The 20,520-nt window shown below is 35.4% G+C and overlaps 1 protein-coding gene across 1 annotated transcript in view; it reads right to left on the bottom strand.

The window, feature by feature from the left end:
- IFT56 (intraflagellar transport 56) overlaps positions 1–20,520 on the bottom strand; it is a 38,499-nt gene that overhangs the window by 13,117 nt on the left and 4,862 nt on the right. Inside the window, exons 5-12 of the mRNA XM_069461914.1 lie at positions 19,357–19,406; positions 16,623–16,768; positions 15,249–15,420; positions 8,338–8,412; positions 4,507–4,609; positions 2,914–2,969; positions 1,722–1,775; positions 775–838 (exon numbers count right to left, since the gene is read on the bottom strand). Coding sequence (XP_069318015.1) covers positions 775–838; positions 1,722–1,775; positions 2,914–2,969; positions 4,507–4,609; positions 8,338–8,412; positions 15,249–15,420; positions 16,623–16,768; positions 19,357–19,406 — 720 coding nt within the window. The remainder of the gene's footprint in view (positions 1–774; positions 839–1,721; positions 1,776–2,913; positions 2,970–4,506; positions 4,610–8,337; positions 8,413–15,248; positions 15,421–16,622; positions 16,769–19,356; positions 19,407–20,520) is intronic.

Raw genomic sequence — 20,520 nt, 5'->3', positions numbered from 1 at the left:
ATATAGGAAAAAATACCATAGGCAGTTTAAAGGCAAATGACCCACAAGAAAAAATATCTGCAATGTGACAAAAAGTTAATACATAAAAAGCTCTTAGGCCGGGCGCGGTGGCTCACGCCTGTAATCCTAGCACTCTGGGAGGCCGAGGTGGGCGGATCGCTTGAGCTCAGAAGTTCGAGACCAGCCTGAGCAAGAGCGAGACCCCATCTCTACTAAAAATAGAAAGAAATTATATGGACAGCTAAAAATATATATAGAAAAAACAAATTAGCCGGGCATGGTGGTGCATGCCTGTAGTCCCAGCTACTCGGGAGGCTGAGACAGGAGGATCGCTTGAGCTCAGGAGTTTGAGGTTGCTGTGAGCTAGGCTAACGCCACGGCACTCACTCTAGCCTGGGCAACAGAGTGAGACTCTGTCTCAAAAAAAAAAAAAAAAATAATAAAAAAAAAAAAAAAAAAAAAAAAAAAAAAAAAATAAAAAGCTCTTGAAAAATCAATAAAAAGCTAACATTTTAACTAACCTACCTAAACTGGATTCAAATTTTTAAAACTCACATGAATAAAGAGTAAATTTATTCTCCATTATTTATTCTCTCTTTCCACTTTAGCTATTTAGAAGACCTAATTCCAATATTCTTTCCTGTTTCTGACCTCCCATTTTATAATGCAAAGCCTAATTAGATATATTCCTAGACAGTGAATCAAACTTCACCAGTCAATATATGTCTAAGGCCAGTTATGAATCATGCTCATAAGTACTGATTTCAGACATACCACATTCACTAGCTGATCCTCCCACCAACTGGAAGAACTGCTGGGCAATTTTCATATGATCCCTCTGAAAAACAAAACAGAGCTGATATAGATGAATAAGGTAAAATATTTTATTTGTATTACACTTTATGGTTCTAACATATTTGCCAGGATTTAACATATACCCTTATTTTAAATCCTGTCAAAAACAATACTAATTCTTATTAGCATAAACAACTAAAACTGAATTAAAACCTACACAGGATCAGATAGAAAAGAAGAAAAAAAATCCAATCCCCAAATTCTATGCGTAAATTATCTTCATTAAATGAAATCATTCATTTACTCATTCATTCAACAAATATTTATTGTTCTTTTACCATGTATTAGACCTTGGCATAAGAGCTATGGATATAACAAGGAGTATTTATTAAACTCATTTATTCATTTAATAAGTATTTACTGCTTATCTACTATATAAGGCACTGTGGAGTGAGCTAGAGATAAAAATATTTATTTACATCAGGCTTTGTTTCAAAAGAACAATGAATGCTGTATTAAGATGGATAAGAGCTTAATTTTATAGCGTTTTGGTGTTTATAAAAAGCTTTTCCAAAGAAAAACAATTTTCCCCATTATACAGTTGCCAAAGTTATAGTTCAGAGATGTGCAAGGTTAAAAAAAATTCCCTGCAATAAGAATGAAGCTTTGTAATGATTTTTTTGTTTGTGATTAAATAAAACCACTTTTTAAAAATTGGGCTCTTTTAAACAAAGTAGCAATTTTTAGAGTTAAAGCTGCTTTTTTTGTTTCTAAATAACATAAAATTCTTATAGTGGAGTCTGGATTGGGGCATAGGAAAAAAAACTGCAGAAGAGACTATTGCTGGTTGTACTTTGATATTCATTTTGATCCTTTACACACACCTACAATTTTGCAAATTATATTATCAGTGATTTCATACTCACTGAACCCATTTCCTGGCCAAGGGCTGCATTAACCACTCCTTTGAGGATGTACTCCTAGAAACATGGAACAACACTGATTAGTTCAAGGGGAATATAGACCTATCAGATAACTTTCAAGTTAATTCTTTGCATCAACTTAACGCTTTATATAAATTATCAAAGGTTACCCAGAGTCACTTTCCTCTGTTCTATCCCTGTCTTGAAAGAAAGAATTAAGAAACTTTCATTTAGTTTCCAGCAGGCAAGTATCTATATAACAGAATTCACCATATTTGTAAATTCTCAATCTTAAGCAGAAATAACTCAGTGGAAGCACCAGGAGATAAGTTTCATTTATTTCAATTCAATGAAGAAAAAAAAACAAACAAACAGTAAAATGTTTATGTAATAAGTTTTATCACCTTATCAGTCACTGCCATTCTCTGTGACCACATCATATATATTATAGTCCCTTTCCAATGTTATAATAATCTTTCTTAGCTAGTGATCCTTTTCCTCAAGAAAAAAAAGTGTCCTCTGATTTGCATATGTAAGGTATTTTCTCTTTTGGAGTCCTGGAGCCTCTCTTGTATCCTTTTTTTCAGACTTGGTTCAGTTCTTTAATAGATACCCTCCTTAGTAGTTCTATTAATTTTCATTTAAGAGAGCTCATAAAAAAAAAAAAAAAAAACCAGCATGAAAGATGCTGAAGCTTTTAACACACTTGAGAAATATACTTGTTTAGACTCCATGGGATCTGGAAATATTTTTCATTCAGTTTCTTCATTTAATAAATGGCACACCTACTAGGTACTTAATGTACATAGTGTTGGAGATACAATATAGATACAGTTTGTGAATATAAGGAGATAACAATATAATGGGGAAGAAAGACAAGTTATAGACAATTAGTGAGATAAGTGTTTATATCTAGTTGTTAGTTTCATCAGAATTCTGGATTTTAGTATTTTAAGATCTTAACCCATTCCAGAAAATGATTACATATATAACGGAGTTTAAAAACATCAAAAAATCCCAGAACATTCATTGTCATATCAAAAGTTTCAGATAACATTCCTAGATTGACATATACAGTTTTTCCTGGAAGTCTAATACAAGCAGGAAACTTCTCTAATATGCCTTCTAGCTATATTTCCAAAGTTTCACTTTCAACAGAACTTGATTAGTAAAAATGTAAAACATTCTCAATTACCTGAGGGGTAGTAGGTTCCAGATCCTTGATTAAGTTATAAGCTTCTTGTACATCATCTGAAATATAAAAAATAAGTCATTATACTAGTCTGTATTCCAGCAAACTCTTCTTTTTTTTTTTTTTTTTTTTTTTTGAGACAGAGTCTCACTCTGTTGCCTGGGCTAGAGTGCTAGCTCACTGCAACCTCAAACTCTTGGGTTCAAGCAATCCTTCTGTCTCAGCCTCCCGAGTAGCTGGGACTACAGGCATGCACCACCATGCCTGGCTAAATTTTTTCTATATATTTTTAGTTGTCCGGTTAATTTCTTTCTATTTTTTAGTAGAGACGGGTCTCGCTCTTGCTCAGGCTTGTCTCAAACTCCTGACCTTGAGAGATTCTCCCGCCTAGGCTTCCCAGAGTGCTAGGATTACAGCCATAAGCCACCACGCCCGGCCCCAGCAAACTCTTCTGAAGCAGTCCTCCAAAAGATAAGATCCTTCAGTACTCAAACATTCACAGGAAATATGATCTGTTTTATCTGTTTTCTAACTCTCCATCAAGTTCATTGTTGAGTAGTTATCCTAAAGATAACCAAATACCCTAAGAAAACTCACATTAGGCCATGAAGCACCTTAGAAAATGTTCAGCTTAAGAATATGGACAGGGTGTTATATGCTAATGGCATTGTATTTAGGTAAGAACAACAACCATTTTTTAAAAAGGCATATAGATTAAGTATATAGGAGTGAAATGACATGAAGTCTGATATTTGCTTTAAAACACTTCAAGAACAAAAGAGAGGGTGTTGAGTGAAAATAGATGGGCAATATCTTGAAAATTGTTGAATTTAGGATGAGTATTCATTATAACTCTTTACTTTTGTTTATTTGAAATTTTTCATAATAAAATTGATTTATAAAATATATATGCTGTTTCTTTAATTCTTGTCCAAAAGCATATTTCTTTTTGTTTAAATATCAAATAAAGAGGACTGCTTGCAAGTTCATGTCCTTATTTTAATAAACACTTATATTTTCCTCCGTAAGGAATATGTTGTCTGGTTGGTTTCTACCATGCACCTAAAAAGGCCCACACTGTTAGTCCAAATCCATGTCAGAGTGCCACCACCAATGCATGGTAGCTACTACCCTATATTCGTAACTGTTAGAAAAGACTACTTTAGGCATGTGTCTAACAATTTTAACCTTACTTAGGGGCAATATACAGCACTTTGAATAACAGTATTTATTATAAGAAGCCTGGGTACAAGCAAACAGAAAGGCAGACAATCAGAGTTAACAAAAACAGGTAATGATTTAAAAAAAAAAAAAGACACAAGAAAAAAATGGGCAGAGAGCAAAGGACAGAAAAATAAAAGGAAAAAAGAAAAACAGAATGAAGGAGAAGAGGGTAGGAAGCAACAGAAGAGGAAAGAGAATAAAAAGAAAAGGCACAACAAATAAGCACTGATAAATTTGTGCTGTGCTATGAACTTGTTGCAAACACATTTTTGGAAGTATTATGGATTTTAAAAGTTAAGCAAGTAGTCCAATCGGATTAACTATTCCAATAAATATCTCGTTATAAGTCAAACTAAGACAAATTGTTCTTACCTTGACGAAGGTAGTAAATCACTAAGTTTAGCCTCGCTTCGGGAATGACATCAACCAGGGGAGGTAAAACTTGTAAAGCCCCTTCACCTCCTCGGAAAACAACCTAGAGATAGAGAAATTGTTATTATGGCAAAAGTATGTATACATCTATTGGTGGAAATGTTTCAGGAGCTGCTACATATAACTGGATTCATGATATGCAACTAAAATTGCTCTGGGAATCAGTTAATATATTGAGAGCTTTTATTATTGGCTGAATTTATTATTGCTTAACTGATCCCTATGCTTTTTATGTTCTCTCTTCTTTTCCCTCCCCTCTGTTTTTGATCCTTCTTAACAGCCCTGTCATATTTCAACATTTCATTTTTCACCCTATCTAAAACCTGTTTCCACTATCATTCTCTATACCCTTGCCTTTATTTTTATTCATAGCCCTTATCACTTTACATTATTATATATTTCTTTGTTTATCTATTACACCCACCAGAATATAACCTCCATATGACAAGGAACTTTGTATTTACTGTATTCTCTCAGCCCCTAGAACTGTAGAGTTGGCACTCAGTTATTGTTTAAAAGGATGAATATATTTTTGAAGCTTCTTCTATACACATGACCTTGACTTCATCGAAAGAAAGCCTGTATCTAAATTATAATAAGAAATAGGATAAAGGTATACCCCTTACTGCAAACATTTCCTTTTCTCTTCATAAGAACTGCAGAAAACTCAAGTACCCAATAATTAATGTAACTTTTTTCTAGACAGACATTTTATATTGAAACTCCATGAAAGAATTTATATAACCTTTTTGAGCCTGTTTCCTTATCTCTAAGTAGCATTAGTAATGTCTACCTTTCAGGGTTATTATGAGGGTTAAGTGAGTTAAAGTGGGCTAAATGTGTGGCACATAGTAGGTAATATTTCACTGAATTAATTCAGTAAATATTCATTAGCACCTATTATATGCCTGTTACTATAATAAACACTGGGGTTACAACAGGAACAAGTCACTCCCCTGTTACCATAGAGACTAGTCAAGTGGGGACAGCAAATAAATAAATATGTTGTCAGATGATAAGTTCTATAGAGAAAAGCTAAAAAATCAAACCAAAAAAAAAAAACCATCTATGAAAGGACAATTTGTTTTGTGCGCTGTTGTATTTCTAGAGCCTAACATAGTGTCTGGCATATAGCAAACTATTTCACAAATAAATATACAGAAATCAAGGCCATCAGGCATGAACTACCTAATCTCCTATTTCTACCTCAAAATATCTATTTGGTCTTTTTTGATTCCTCTTCAAGATGTTCCCTTTTTTTGCCAAGATTAATCCAGTCACCTGTCTTCTCGATCCCATGAGTTCCAACTCCATCTGGACCTCATTTCTCCATTAATCATTGTATCTTCAATCTTCCCAAAGTCCTGGTCCTACTTCTCATCATTAAACATACAAAAGGGTTTTTGTTCTATTGAAAAATCTTCCACTTGGCTCCATTGTTCCCTCTGGATAGTGCTCTATTTTTCTCCTTTCTTTTAATGCCACACTTAAAAAGTATGTGGCTTACAGCTTCTACCTTCTCTCATCCTCTCACTTCTCAACCTCCCCCCAAATTGGCTTCTGCTCTCAGCAAACAAGTCCACAAATTAATGCCTTTAGCCAAATTCAATGGACTTTTCTGTCCTCTTGTTCCATGACATGTCTGCAGCTTTGACACTGATGCCTATAAGATGACAATAACAGAGCCATTTACTAAATGCACACTATGTATTATCTCATTTAAACCTCACAAAAAAGTAAGATAAGTACTTTAATTTTCCCTATTCTAACATATGAGAACACTGAGACTCAGCAATGTTAAGTGACTTACCTGAAGTTACAAAGCTAGTACATGGTATGGCTTGATTTTTGACCTCAGATTTGACTTCAGAAGTTGATTTTTTTTTATTTTGAAAGATTTAGGGGGTACAAGTGTTTTTCATTACATGGGTGAATTGTATAATGCTGAATCAAGGCTTTTAGTGTACCTGCCACCAGAGTAGTATACATTATACCCAATAGGCAATTTTTTGATCACTCTCCCTGCTTCTTAGTTGCCAATGTCCACTACACCAAAAAGTTGATATTTTTAACAACCATTTATATTGCCCAGTATTTTCCAAGTCTTAAAAAAATTATAAAAGTAATATGTGTTCATTGGAAAAAAGCTTAAATACAGTATTAAGACATTATAAAAGGAAAATTTATAAATTTATTATAAAAGGAAAATTTCCATATTCTTTTTCTCTCTAATCCCACTCTCCAAGAATAATTCCTATTTACTATTTGGCATGTTCCTTCCAGTCACATATAAATACAGTGAATGGTTCTTTACCTTGGCTATGTGTTATATCTACCTGGGAAGCTTTTAAGAAAAATACTGATAGCTGGGCTCCAGAACAACAATTAAATAAGAATCCCTGTTTCTTCTGAATTTTCTTGTGGCAAAAAAAAAAAAAAAAAAGGAAAGGAAGGAAAGAAAGCAGACAGACAGACTGACTCCCTGGGGGTGGAGCCCATGCATCATTAGTTTCAAAAGCCTCAGGTGATTACAATATGCAGCTGTAAATGACATTACATTGTCTAGGTGCTGCTTCTTATCTGCCCTTTCTTGTCTCATTTGCTGATCTTCCTTCCTTCAGCCCCATAAATACAGACGCTCTTTTGGAACCATAGTTTTCTGTTTTTAATTCTTTATTCCAAATTTAATTGCCGGGACTTTAGCAATTGAAAATCTTCCATATTTAATCGTCAGGACTCTTATGATAATTCCTAAACCTAAAGTCTTGATCTGTCTCCAAGCTTAAATTCCAGACCACTATCTCTAATGTATCATTCTCCAAAAAAAATTAATGTGGCTTCAATTTATAAACCAGATTAGAAGTGAAAAGATTAGATGCAGGAGCCCGTAATAGAAACTATCCAAATAAAACTATATCTGTGATGAAGGCCTGAATTAGAGAAGAAATGGAATAAATATAAGACATTGCCAAAAAAGAATTACTAGGATTTAGTGACTGAGTAGATAGCAGAAATAAAAGGAAGTGGAGTCTAAAACAGCGGTGTTTTTCAGCAAGGGTATTTGGAGAACTGGTGCTAATGAAAGGAATAGAGAAATCAGAGGAAAGAGGTGTAATGATCATCATCACCATTTTTAGATAGGGAATCTGAGACTCAGCAATATTAGATAATTTTCCCAATGTCCCCATGTGTCTGAATTGAAAGCAGCTTCTCTGAATCTCACTATATTACATAGTCAATAGAATAAAACTTAATCTGAGCTTCGATTTTTTTTTGGCAACGGCCAACATAATTTAGCCATAAACCTAACCACCCCTATTTAACTTTAGTGTCCGCTATTCCCCAGTGCAAACTTACTGTTCCAGTAAGATCAATCTGCTCACAATCTTTTATAAGTCATCCTCGTTCTAGCTCCATGTCCTTGACTAGAATGAACTCTCAAATGTCAATTATCCTTAAAAGACCTGAAAATCTTTCCCATTTATTCAAACCACAGTGATATGTTACTTTTCTTTGCCAAAAACCAAACAATTGGCTCTATACTGCCTTGTACTTCTTTCCAGATGTTATATATATTCCTGCCCTCCCAATCAGGATTTCCTTGAGGAAAGAAACTAAGATTTTAAACTCATTTCCTCCACAGCAAGGAGGGGTTCCCTTGGAGGGGAGCATTATTTGCTGGAGCATCTCATTAATTCATCTTTCTAATTGCTGTGATGTACCAAAGTATAGGAGGACTGAAGGCAGTCAAGACGGGAAACCATTATTCACCAGATTGTGCCTGATGAGTTCTTTAGCAAATTCAAAGGATGAAGAAGCGTTGTCCATCAAGCTTTTGAGTTCTGCCTGAAATTTAAAAAGAAAAGCTTATGAAAATGACAAGTGTATAGTTCTTATACCACATATTTATATAATGCTTTATAATTTACAAAAAATTAACATGCTATTTCATTTGGTCTTCATGATTGTAAGTCAATGTAGTTATTACTATCTACATTTTATAGATGAGAACAATGATGCCTATAAATCTTAAGTGACTTGAACCTTATATTAAGCAGCAAATCTGAAAACTGCTGCACTCAAATCTGAAGACTTCTAGAGTTGTTAGCCTTTTCTTTCAGTGCCAAGGGTGATAAAGGAGCTAAGCCTGTAACAACTAAGGTTGATTCTTTTTTTTTTTTTTGAGACAGAGTCCCACTCTGTTGCCCTGGCTAGAGTGCCGTGGAGTCAGCCTAGTTCACAGCAACCTCAAACTCCTGGGTTCAAGTGATCCTTCTGCCTCAGCCTCCCGAGTAGCTGGGACTATAGGCATGCACCACCATGCCCAGCTAATTTTTCTATTAATATTTTTAGTTGTCCATATAATCTCTATGTTTTTTTTTAGTAGAGACAGGGTCTCGCTCTTGCTCAGGCTGGTCTCAAACTCCTGAGCTCAAACAATCCACCTGCCTCGGCCTCCTAGAGTGCTAGGATTACAGGCGTGAGCCACCTCGCCTGGCCACTAAGGTTGATTCTTTAATCTGACTATTCCACTTATACACTGAATTCTCATAGTTCCTCCTTCCTACTGAATTGCCTTTTATTTACATAATGTAATTCAAAAGTACCTCCTATCTTGTTTTATTGTTTATTAGATCTATCATATCTATCATATCTCTTCTGTATCTCTTGCCCCTTTAACTCTCCTTCGAACAAATGGTCAGCCCATTTCCACTAATATCCTAGACATCACTTACCCTTTCTTCAGGTTTCTGCTATTCCTACATTGCCAACCATAATTTTGAGTTCCTCTCATTCCTTTTCTCACTCTATCGGTGGGTAGCTAAGTTTTTCTGGATAAAGTCATTAAAGTCTTCATTCTTCGCACTAACCACTACAACCTTGTTCTGCCTGATCTCACAGTTGGGAGCGCACATTTGCTCAGAATCCTTTTATTAATCTATTCTCTTGTCCACAGTTGTTGTTTTGGGATTTTTTCTCCCCTACTATATATTCAATCTACTTTGAAATCACGTAGTCCCTGGAAAACTTCACTGCACACTTGAGAAAAATGAAAGTGAAAAGGTAAAAACCTTTTAGAACTATGAGGATAGTTTTGATCTTAGGCAGGGCCAGCCATAGGACTAAGGGTGGGTGAGACAAGTGAGGTGCCCAGGGCACAAAACTTAAGGAGGCGTTTATTCATGTTTGTGCAAGTGGTGCAAGTGCTAATGCTTAAACTTTGTGCCTAGGCAGCTTGCTTGCCGGATCCTAGTCCTGGCCCTGCCTCACAGAGTCCCTGAAATGGTCTCAGGGACCCCAGCGGTTGTAGATCATATTATGATAATGACTGCATTAGATTATTCAAATTAATGTTCCCACTGAAAATAATTTTTAAAAAACAGATAAATTATTAAAATATTTTCTTAAGAATATCAAAGAGATGACAAGAAAGAGTTACCATATAAAAAATGAAGGGGAAAAGCTGAACTCAGAGAAGTAAGAAAGCACAGAAACCATTTATGCTCTGGAGACTACTGATTCTGGAAAATTAGAACTTTTAGTTGATAGTCTTGCCAGGCAACAAGGACAAAAAACAAAGCCCAGCACCACAAGGTGAGAAGTCTAAAAGGAGACCCTTTTCACAATCAACTAGGACTCCAAAGAGCTACCTACACTGTCAAGGGAAGGATGGTATGGAACCAGTACACCCCTTGTGCAGAATTACAGCTCAGTTAGAATCCTATGGGCAATTCAGGGAATCTCAAGTCTCGAATTTGGTTTAAAGGTGGTCTCAACCTGATGGTTCTCCTGGGTAGCGGGCAGAGCCAATACATATCATTTAGGGAGGAAAGTGCTCTTGTTACAGGGTTTAAATTATTCCTATAAGTAATTTTTCAAATACTGTGTCCAACATACAAAGGTAACGTGACATACAAAGAAACCGGACTCCATGAAGGCAAACCAGGAGAAACAAAACAGAATCAAACCCATAAAACTTCAGAAATTCAAATGATCAAACTCAGATCACAAAACAACCATTTTAAGAAATGTTTAGGAATGTTTAAGAAAATGAAAGGCAAACATAAAGACAGGAAACTGTAAAAAGTAAATATTTTTTAAAAAGCAAGAACTTCTAGAAATATAAAATACACTAATGAACTTAATAACTGAATAGCCAAGTATTATATAAATGAGCCAAAGATTGTATATTGGCTTCTAGATTATTTACTTCTTCATAGCAGCCTATAACCTGTTAGTTCAGAAGCCTTCTGGAACCAAACTCAAATTTTTACACATTCAATTGTTTTAAATGTAGGCCAAATGAGCAGGTTTCTAGGCTTTAAGAGTCTGCTGATTTGCGTATCTAACAAAACTGTGCCCAACATCTGCTAGTCACAGATAAGGTAAATCCTGGGGATAGAAAGATCCCAAGTAGCTACTGCCCTCCAGAGCTCTCTGACCCAGAGACTGTCCTGCCCGCTCATGCTGCTGAGAGACATCATCTAGACATGTGAGTTTCCAGTCTGATTCCCCTCACGCCTGGGAGTTACCTTGCCCTTCCCCCCTTCTGCATAGTGGCTCTTGTGCCATTGCCTCTGGACAGTTGCATACTATGAGGAACTTCCTCATTATCCCCATAAGGTTTGTGTGTGCTATCATCACCTCATGGTCATATCTTTTTCCTTGATCAGCCCTGAAATTCCTCAAACCCCCTACACTAGGTTTGACAGCAGGCTAGACACATCATAAAATAAGAATTAGTGAGTGGAGGCCAGGAGCAGTGGCTCACGGCTGTAATCTCAGCACTTTGGGAGGCCAAGGCAGGAGGACTACTTGAGCCCAAGAGTTTGAGACCAGCCTGAGCAATATAGCCAGACTCCTGTCTCTACAAAACGTTTAAAAATTAGGGCATGGTGGTGCATTCCTGTAGTCCCAGCTACTCAGGAGGCTGAGGCAGTTGGATTGCTTGAGCCCAGGAGTTTGAGGTTGCTGTGAGCTAGGCTGATGTCACGGCACTCTAGCCTGGGCAACAGAGGGAGACTCTGTCTCAAAAAAAAAAAAAAAAAAAAAAAAAAAAGGGTGAATTGTATGGTATGTTAAAGCTGTTTAAAAATAAAACTATAAATAGAAGATATATGTCATCATATCTATGTTAGAGTGAAAGTGACCTTTCTAAAAACATGACACCAATGATAGAAACCATGTAAGAAATACTCCACATGAAACACAGCCTTTTACATTCAAATTTTCTCTCCTATTTAAAGCATATATTAGGGTTTTGTCTTTTCTAATTTACTAATCTTTGTCTTTTAATTGAATAAATTAATCCTTTTAAATATAATTATAGGTAATTTGGGTTTAAAAGGCAAAATAGGCTTTTAGAAAATATTTTCAGAAAATATGATCTTGGACTAGGAAATCATTTCTTAAACTAGATACAGAAAGCACTAAACAAAGAAAAAGATAAATCTGACTATGTTTCAGCCTACAAAATCTTTGATAATTGCTAATATTTACTGAGAGTTTACTATGTATATCAAGTCAAGGATGTTACGTACATCATACCATTTGATCTTCACAACAACCTATGATGAGTCAGTACTATTATTTTCCCTGTTTTATAAATGATGCTTAAGAAGGTTAAGTATTTCACCTAAAGTCACATAGCTATTCTGCCAGGATTAAAATTTGGGTCTATCTTATTCCAAGCTCAACTCCATAATCACTACTCTAGAAGCCATCTCAGTTTTGGGGGAGAAGTTCTTCAACACTTTATTCTCTGAAACCAGCAGCGTTCTACACCCTTTTACCAGCATTCTACATTCAATGCCTCTATTTCTTCATCATTTACTTGTTATTCCTTCTGCCACATCCTCTAAGAGAATTCCCAGTCTGGATTATTACTCACTTACTCCTTATCTCCTTGCAACCTAGCTCCAAGCCCCAATAATGATATTCTAATCAGAGTAGAAAATCCTCATAATGAAATCCAATTGCCTTTCCTCAGTCTTCACCGTTGACCTCTTTTGCACCTCCTCCTTCTTTAAACATGATTCTCTTTATCAGTCATACTTTAAATTTCTTATTCAACAAAAACATAGTTGGCATCAACTTTGTGCATGCATTGTGCCAGATTCTGGGATATAAATGTCAAAAGACAACAGTCCCAAGCCGAGTGTGATGGTGCACACCTGTAGTCCCAGCTACTCAGGAGGCTGAGGTGGGAGGATTGCTTGAACTCAGGAGTTCGACACCAGCTTGGGCTACATAAAGACCCCATTTCAAAAAAAAAAAAAAAAGTAACAGTCCTAACCCTCAATGAGCTTTTCTAGATTGAAGATAAACAACTACCAAATAATAAGCATAATGGAGACATTTACACATACACTATATATGCCTATGTGCATACATCTTTACGTGTATATTAAGAACACCTAAAGTTGCAGTAAATTTTAGTGGTTAAGTCTATGGGCTTTAGAAACAAGTGTTTGAAACCTGAATTTGCCACTTCCATTAGTTGTATAAACTTGGACAAGTTATTCAAAGTATTTTAGGAATTAAATCAACATTACATATTATTTCATGCTTACCACAGAAGAGCAGAATGTTATTGGTGTTTGTGAGAGACTGAACCATACAATATAGATCCCATTACACAAATTAATAGAAGGCCTGATTTTAAATAGTTTAATAAAATTATCATAATTAAATACAAACTGTATCTTATTGTTACTCAAAAAAAGATTCTTAAAGTACATTTGACATAGCCTTCTGCTGGAGCACGTTATACAATCTATATGTAAACTGTACTGACATAATTTAACACGAAAAAGCATGCCTTCTAGGGTTGGGAAGTATGGTCTAGTGTCCTGACTTGGATAGTTCTAGGTATATATAATATTGGTTAACCATGCTACCCATGCCAGACTATGGAAAGGACATGTGCAAACATGATGTAAACATTTAATGGATTGTATCTTATACCAAAATTGACAAAGTTCCCAAGACTGACTCAAGGTAGAATGGCAAGAATGTATTTTTTTATTTGTTCTTACCAAAGGAGGAAAACTCAAGATCAAGTTGCAAATCCAGTCTGCTATTAAACTGCTGATTGCTGGAAACATCAGCCAATTAGGCAGACTCAGGGGACTCTTTAGTTGAAATGACTATTATCCCAATAATGTATTTTATGTAATATACTCAATTGCATATTAAGCAATTTAACTGATGGTCATTTGTTTTGCCATAACTGACCACCTTTATCTACACGAGCTCTGAAATGTGAATCCAGGCATATGCTAAGGAAATGTGCTCTCCACACCACACCCTTGCTCCCCCACAACTAAGCACTGTTTCACTCAAGGGTTGAATCTCCTGTCAGCGGGAAGTGTGTTAATTGTGCTCCTTGTTGCTACATTTCTCAATAAATTTTGTTTTGATATAGTTAACTTGATGGTTTAAGTTTCCTTTTCTCTTCCCACTACCCTAGGGTGGTACGATGCCAACTGGAACCAATTTTTGGGACAAGGGTAGGAATTTCAAATTTTGATACATGCAGAAATTTTACATTTAAATTTTGGTAGCTTCTAATATCAACTAAAGCAATAGCAATGGAGGTAATTTTCAAGCATGGCCCCCTCATAGGGCTAACCTAAAAATATCTATTTATATCTATGTATGTGTATGTAGATATAGTATAGAACATGTTCTCCATTATATATCTATTTAAATATCTATCTATATCTATATACATGTATGTATGTATATATAATATGTTTATATAATGTTAAATAACAGTTATTTAAAATGTTATTAAAATTATGTTATTTAAAACATGTTAAATAAAATGAGAGGAGGTGATAATGTATGGCCTCCAGTGTGCTCTCAGTTTCCTATAAAGTGAAAACTATAATATGTTCTATCCACAGGCTTGTCAGGGAAATTAAATAATGAATATAAAGTATTCTGCACAGTACCTATGAGTAGCCAATTTCCAAGTATTTGTAAAATGTCTACTATATTTGCCTCTTGGTGGTGACCTTAAAGAAGACGAAGTGTGCCAAGCAGAGAAAGAAGGAAGTCATTCCAGGAGCAAGAATGATGTATGCAAAGCTATAGTGGTAAGAAAGTATGGCATGTGGAACAAATTTGGTGGCTGGGATGGAGAGGACAAGTCTGAGTAGAGGCAGGAAAATTATTTAAAGGGCCAAAATAAATGGTGAGGAACTTCTGGACTAGAGCAGTAGCAAAGGAGAAGAGAATAGATAAAAGAGATATCTAGGACATATAACTGATAGGAACTGGTAGATGATTACATGGAGATGAAGGAGAAGAGAGTGATGGATATCACAGGCCTCTGATGTGGTTTACTGGGTATACATTGGTGACATTCAACCACAGAGCCACAAATATATTTTAGAGGAAGAAGTGGAAGCATTTGGTTTTAAACATATTTAAGTTAATGTAAGGCAACTCTGTAAAACCATCTACAATTTATTAGACATGACAAAATATTCTTTTTAGAATACCTGATAAACATAAATATTTATACAATTAGGTTTTTAATTTATACAATTTGGCAATGGCAAAGGGATATTATTCAAGAATCATATAGATAATACAGTTTCGTAAATAACTTGGAAAGTATAAAATAATTCAAATTGGAATTAAGCAAATTAAAAACACATTTCCATCACTACCTCGGCTGCTTTGCCGTTGTAAAGGCGAAAATGATTACAGGCCTTAAGATTGAGTGCGATGGTGCTATCGGGAATTTGCTGAAGGTAAACAGCCAGAACTTCTTGAGACACATCATAGTAATCCAACTTGTAATAGCAGAGGGCCACATAAACATTGAGGGCAAGGTATTCCCTATTAGATGAAAGAATTAAGGGTTAAGAATTTAAGTCTACCTCACAGAAATGTCAAATTACAAAGATCAAATGGAAAACAAGGCAAAGAGGACAGTTCATGAATTTGTCTTGTGAGGAGAGAAGGCAAGATATAATCAGTGTGATTTTTTTTTTTATTCTTGCATTATATTTCAGTGTTTTGACATAAGTACTGTAAAAGATGACAACTAGAGAAGAAATGGAAAAGGTCATACTGTTCATACTGAAAAACTAACATATGCTATAATTGAACATAAACACAAACAAGCATATACCACACAGATGGTGGACAGAAAAGGCAAGCAGGTTTGATGGCTGGAACTGGGTGGGATGAGGCAGGCGACTAAGACGGGTATGCAAAAGAGGTGAGAAGGAAGGGGGATGAGGTATTTTGGAGATGGGCGAAGGAGGTCAAGTTTTCAGTGATAAAGTTGGAATATCAATTCTTCAGAATGGTTTGTTTCTAATTTTGTCAGCAAGTTACCTAGAATGTGACTACAACACTGAGATTGATACATCTAGACCAGTGGACCCCAACCTTTTGGTGCCAGGGACCAGTTTCATGGAAGACAATTTTTCCACAGACGGGGGCGGTGGGGGGAGTTAGTGGTGGTGGTGGTAAGGTGGAGCTCAGGTGGTTATGCAAGCCTGACAATTTTTCCATGCAAGGGTGGAGGAGTGGAACTTAGGTGGTGATGGCAGCCAGGATCCTAACAGGCCACGGACCAGTACCGGGGTATGGCCTGGGGATTGGGGACTGCAGATCTAGACCATACATTTTCAAAAGGGGCTGTATCACCTGCAAAGGGGCAAAAATTGGTTCTTATGAGGAGATGAAAAAAAACATACCATTTTATGTATAAAGCATAGATATGTATACAGTACATAAATGGATATACAATATGCTTATATATATAGCAGCATACATTAAAATTTCATAGAAGAGCAATTAGGGGTGAAAATGTTTAAAAAGGCTCATTAGAAGGGTGATAATGCAAAAAAGGCAGAGAAAGCCTCATCTAGACAGTACCTAAGGAGTTCTTAATCTCACCAGATTATCAACTAACAGATTTGAGCACATGGTAGTCCTAGATGCAAAGGTCACCAGGTCCTCGCCAAACTAGTTACAGGAGACACTAACATAATGAAAGAGATTTCGAGTAGGCATAAAAGGACACAGACCTGTTATCTAGCAGTATTCGCTTATATATATCAATAGCTTCTTGGTAGTGAGATCGCATATAGTGGATTGAGGCCAAACTAAGTTGATCTTCTGTGATATCCTGAAGGTTTTGATGAAAGTTCATCAATTTTTTCTCATCATTAAACTAAAATTGTGATAGAGAAAAAGACATATAAAGATTCACATTACTGTACAGTTCGAGAAATCATCACCTATGTGATAGAGATTTTAACTCCTGCTTCATCCTCAGCCATTGTGTCTCTATCTTCTCCCAATTTCCCTCAGGTTCCTTCTCTTTCCTTCAAAGAAAAGACTGCAAATAGCTTCTGGAGGCATAGATTGACACTGGAAAGCCTTTACATTACAATTAATATTAATTACTTGACCTCTCCCCTTATCTTCTTGTTCTTTTCTCTTTCTTTATAGTTTCTTCCTTTCCCTTTTTTCTACATCTCTTTAGTTTTATCCTTTAACAATTTTTATCTGTTCTTTTGTATCTCTTTCTCCTTGGTGGACAATAAGAATCAAAATGTCTTTCTCATTGTTACTTAGTAAAAAATTTTTAATTTCTGCTCTAGATTTTTTCATCCACTCTTCAATTACTATACATTGTTGTTGTTTTAGGCTATCAGAATTCCATTCCGATCTTGTATGATTATTTTTTTAAATGGTAGCTGGAAATAATAACTGCCTTTTGCTTATACATGAAGTAGAACAGATATATTTTTGACAGTGATCCTTAGTATATAGATTGCACACTCCTGCCTGGTGTAAAGTTTGGCCTATTAGCTTAAAAATGTTTTAAAGACTCTATTTCTATGAAACAATAAATTCTGAAGCTGGCTTATTTCTAGTTTGGTCACTGATATATTACAGATAATTTTTATATGAGTTATTTAAATCTTATTTTGATGTACAGGCAAATGGACGCAACTACTACATTCCAAAGTCTAGCCTGGAAAGGTTTCTATTAAGACTAACTTTTCTAATCTACCTGATTAATATATTTGGACACAGAAAAGTAGAAAGCAAAAGAATGATAAAGACATATAATAGGTAAGCACTAACCAAAAGAGAGCTGGTGTAGCTGTACAAATATGACAGAAATTTTTTAAAGATAAAGAGAGACATTTCATGATAATAAATGTTTCACTCTACTAAGAAGACAACAGTTCTAAGTTTGTGTGTACTTAATGACAGAGGCTGAAAAATAAGTAAAGCAAAAATTGGCAGAAGTAAAAAGAGAAAGAAACAAAGAAACAATTATGGTGTGAAATTTTTAAATGCACCAAAAACAATTATTTTCATATACTTCCTGTGGGTAATTAGATAAACTTTCTGTAAGACAATTTAGCAATATCAATTAAAATCTTTAAAATTGTTCATACCCGATAATTTAGTAAGTCCATTTCTAGGATGCTCAGAAGGACATTTTTAAAATTTTAAAAATTAGAAATAATCTAAAAATACAAATAACTAGGAAATGTTGAATAAATTATGGCACATATGCTACATATGATGGAATACTATGAAACCACTTTAAATATCATGGTTTTGGCTGGGCACGGTGGCTCATGCCTGTAATCCTAGCACTTCGGGAGGCTGAGGCAGGAGGATTGCTTGAGGTCAGTTTGAGACTAGCCTCAGCAAGAGCGAGACCCCATCTCTACAAAAAAGAAGAAAAAATTGTGAGGGGTGGTGGCGTGGGCTTGTAGTCCCAGCTACTTGGGAGGCTGAGGCAGGAGGATTGCTTGAGCCCAGGAGTTTGAGGTTGCTGTGAGCTATTATGACACCACTGCACTCTAGCCTGGGCAACAGTGTGAGACTATCTCAAAAAAACAAAAACAAACAAAAGAACAACTTATGGTTTTGAAGCCTATTTAGTGACAGTGAGAGACCCTGTCTCAAAAAAAAAAAGAAAAAGAAAAAAAGAAAAAAGAAATATGTACTAAGCATGAATCCTATTCTGCAAAACAAAGAAACAAACAAAAGGATAAATATGCATGTAAAAATAATTATCCTAAAAGGAGACATAATACCAAAAGGTTAAAAGGTAGCTTATATCTTTTTTTTTTTTTTTTTTTTTATTTCAGCCTATTACGGGGGTACAAATGTTTAAGTTATATTTATTGCCTTTGCCCTGCCTGAGTCAGAGCTTCAAGTATGTCCATCCCCCCGACGGTGTGCATCGTACCCATTAGGTGCAAATATACCCATTCCCTCCTCCCCACTCCCACCTGGTAGCTTATTTTGGAATATGGTAGATGTTTTCCGTTTTTTTTTTTTTTTGCTTATTTATACTTTATTTCTTTGATAGAATAAACATATAACTTTTATAATTTGAAAAATTAGTATTTTAAAAAATCATTTGATGATGATCAAAATCATTGCCATAAGATAATTCTGGAAAGTGTGTATTTATTCCCACGAGTCAGGACAAGATGGCTCTGGGTCTTTTTTTAAAAGATGATAGGATAGTTGACACAAACTAACCTTAAATGACCACTGCTTAATAAGGAGAACTAAAACCTAACACCTCTGAATAAATTAAGAGAGCAAAGAACATTGATGGGGGAGAAAAATCCTATAAAATTAATATGTATATTCCACTTGTTCCAGAAATACCATTAACAAGAATTTCTAGTTAATTATCTTCCATTAATGTTGGTAACAAGAAGGAAGAAAGAGAAAAACATTTTTAAAACAAAAAATGTAAAATGAGAACAGAAATACCTTGTGAGCCAAGTGGAAGAGCAGGCGGTTTTGGAGCCGGCTTTTTGGAGCTGAAAAAAAAATCCAAAGTGCTTATTAAAGAACTAATAGTCTATGGCACTTAGTCTCTTATAAGGATGAAATGAGACTTTTTAATAGATGAATCTTCCCAAATCTTTACCTGTCTGATCCTGATATGTCTCTGCTATCTTTTCTCTACCTGCAGTAGTGGTAGCAGCATCAAGAACCACAAGAGAAGTGTTCTAAGATTCTGCTCTTCCTCACCACTTTGTTCTACCCGATTCTATCATGGTGACCCACAGCACAACACTCCACACATATAGTTACAGTAGGAGCCCACCTCTGTGTTGTTCATATACTAAAACAAACACTGGTAATAGATAGTTATGGTCACCTCGATATATGTATAAACCCACTCTCATTCAGATGTTTGTCCCAATATTCTTTGTGAATTTCTTCTGAAATCCCCTTTTCTGAAATTATGCTGCCATATTTTCCTAAATACTAGCCCAGTCTCTATTCCATACATCTTCTAACATGATAACGTGCCACACTGAAACAGGTAGCCCAGCAAAAAGCTTATAGCTTTCAATTACCAAATCTCCTTTGCACTCTTTGAAAATTTTCCAATTCTGGATTCCCAATTCTATATCTCTTTTATAGAAAAATGGCTATAATGTCTTTAATGTAAAAAAAAGAAAAAATATATATGGAAATAGAGCTAGCGACCTTGATCACCTTTTTTTATATCCAGTACTATTCTAGGCACAGATAAAGTCTAGAAATCTGAAATAAAGTAACTTAAAGGACCTTATAACTAAATTAGGAAAAACAACACTAGTACATATGAAACAATTTGGGTATAAATCAAGAAAGGCTTCCAATTCCACATTTTCCATTAATTTGAGCTGGAATATGTGTTGGAATACATTTTTCCCCAAAAAATTTCCTAACATTCCCTTGCCCACTTTCTCTGCATTTCCTTCAATTTAATTTATCCACATTCTAATTATCCTTAATCTTTTCTCCCATGTTCCCCTTTTACCCTACTCTTATTGACAAATTTCAGTATAATTCTCCTGAGATGATTGCATGACAAGTACAAAGGCAGAAGGGAAGAAATCTGGATTCTTTAAGCTGAAGTTACAGGGCTTCTCACTTGGA

This window comes from Eulemur rufifrons, chromosome 29 (genome assembly GCF_041146395.1).
Source record: "Eulemur rufifrons isolate Redbay chromosome 29, OSU_ERuf_1, whole genome shotgun sequence".
Lineage (NCBI taxonomy): Eukaryota > Metazoa > Chordata > Mammalia > Primates > Lemuridae > Eulemur > Eulemur rufifrons.
Note: the sequence above shows the minus strand (reverse complement) of the source record. Positions and strands in the feature narration are given on the sequence as shown.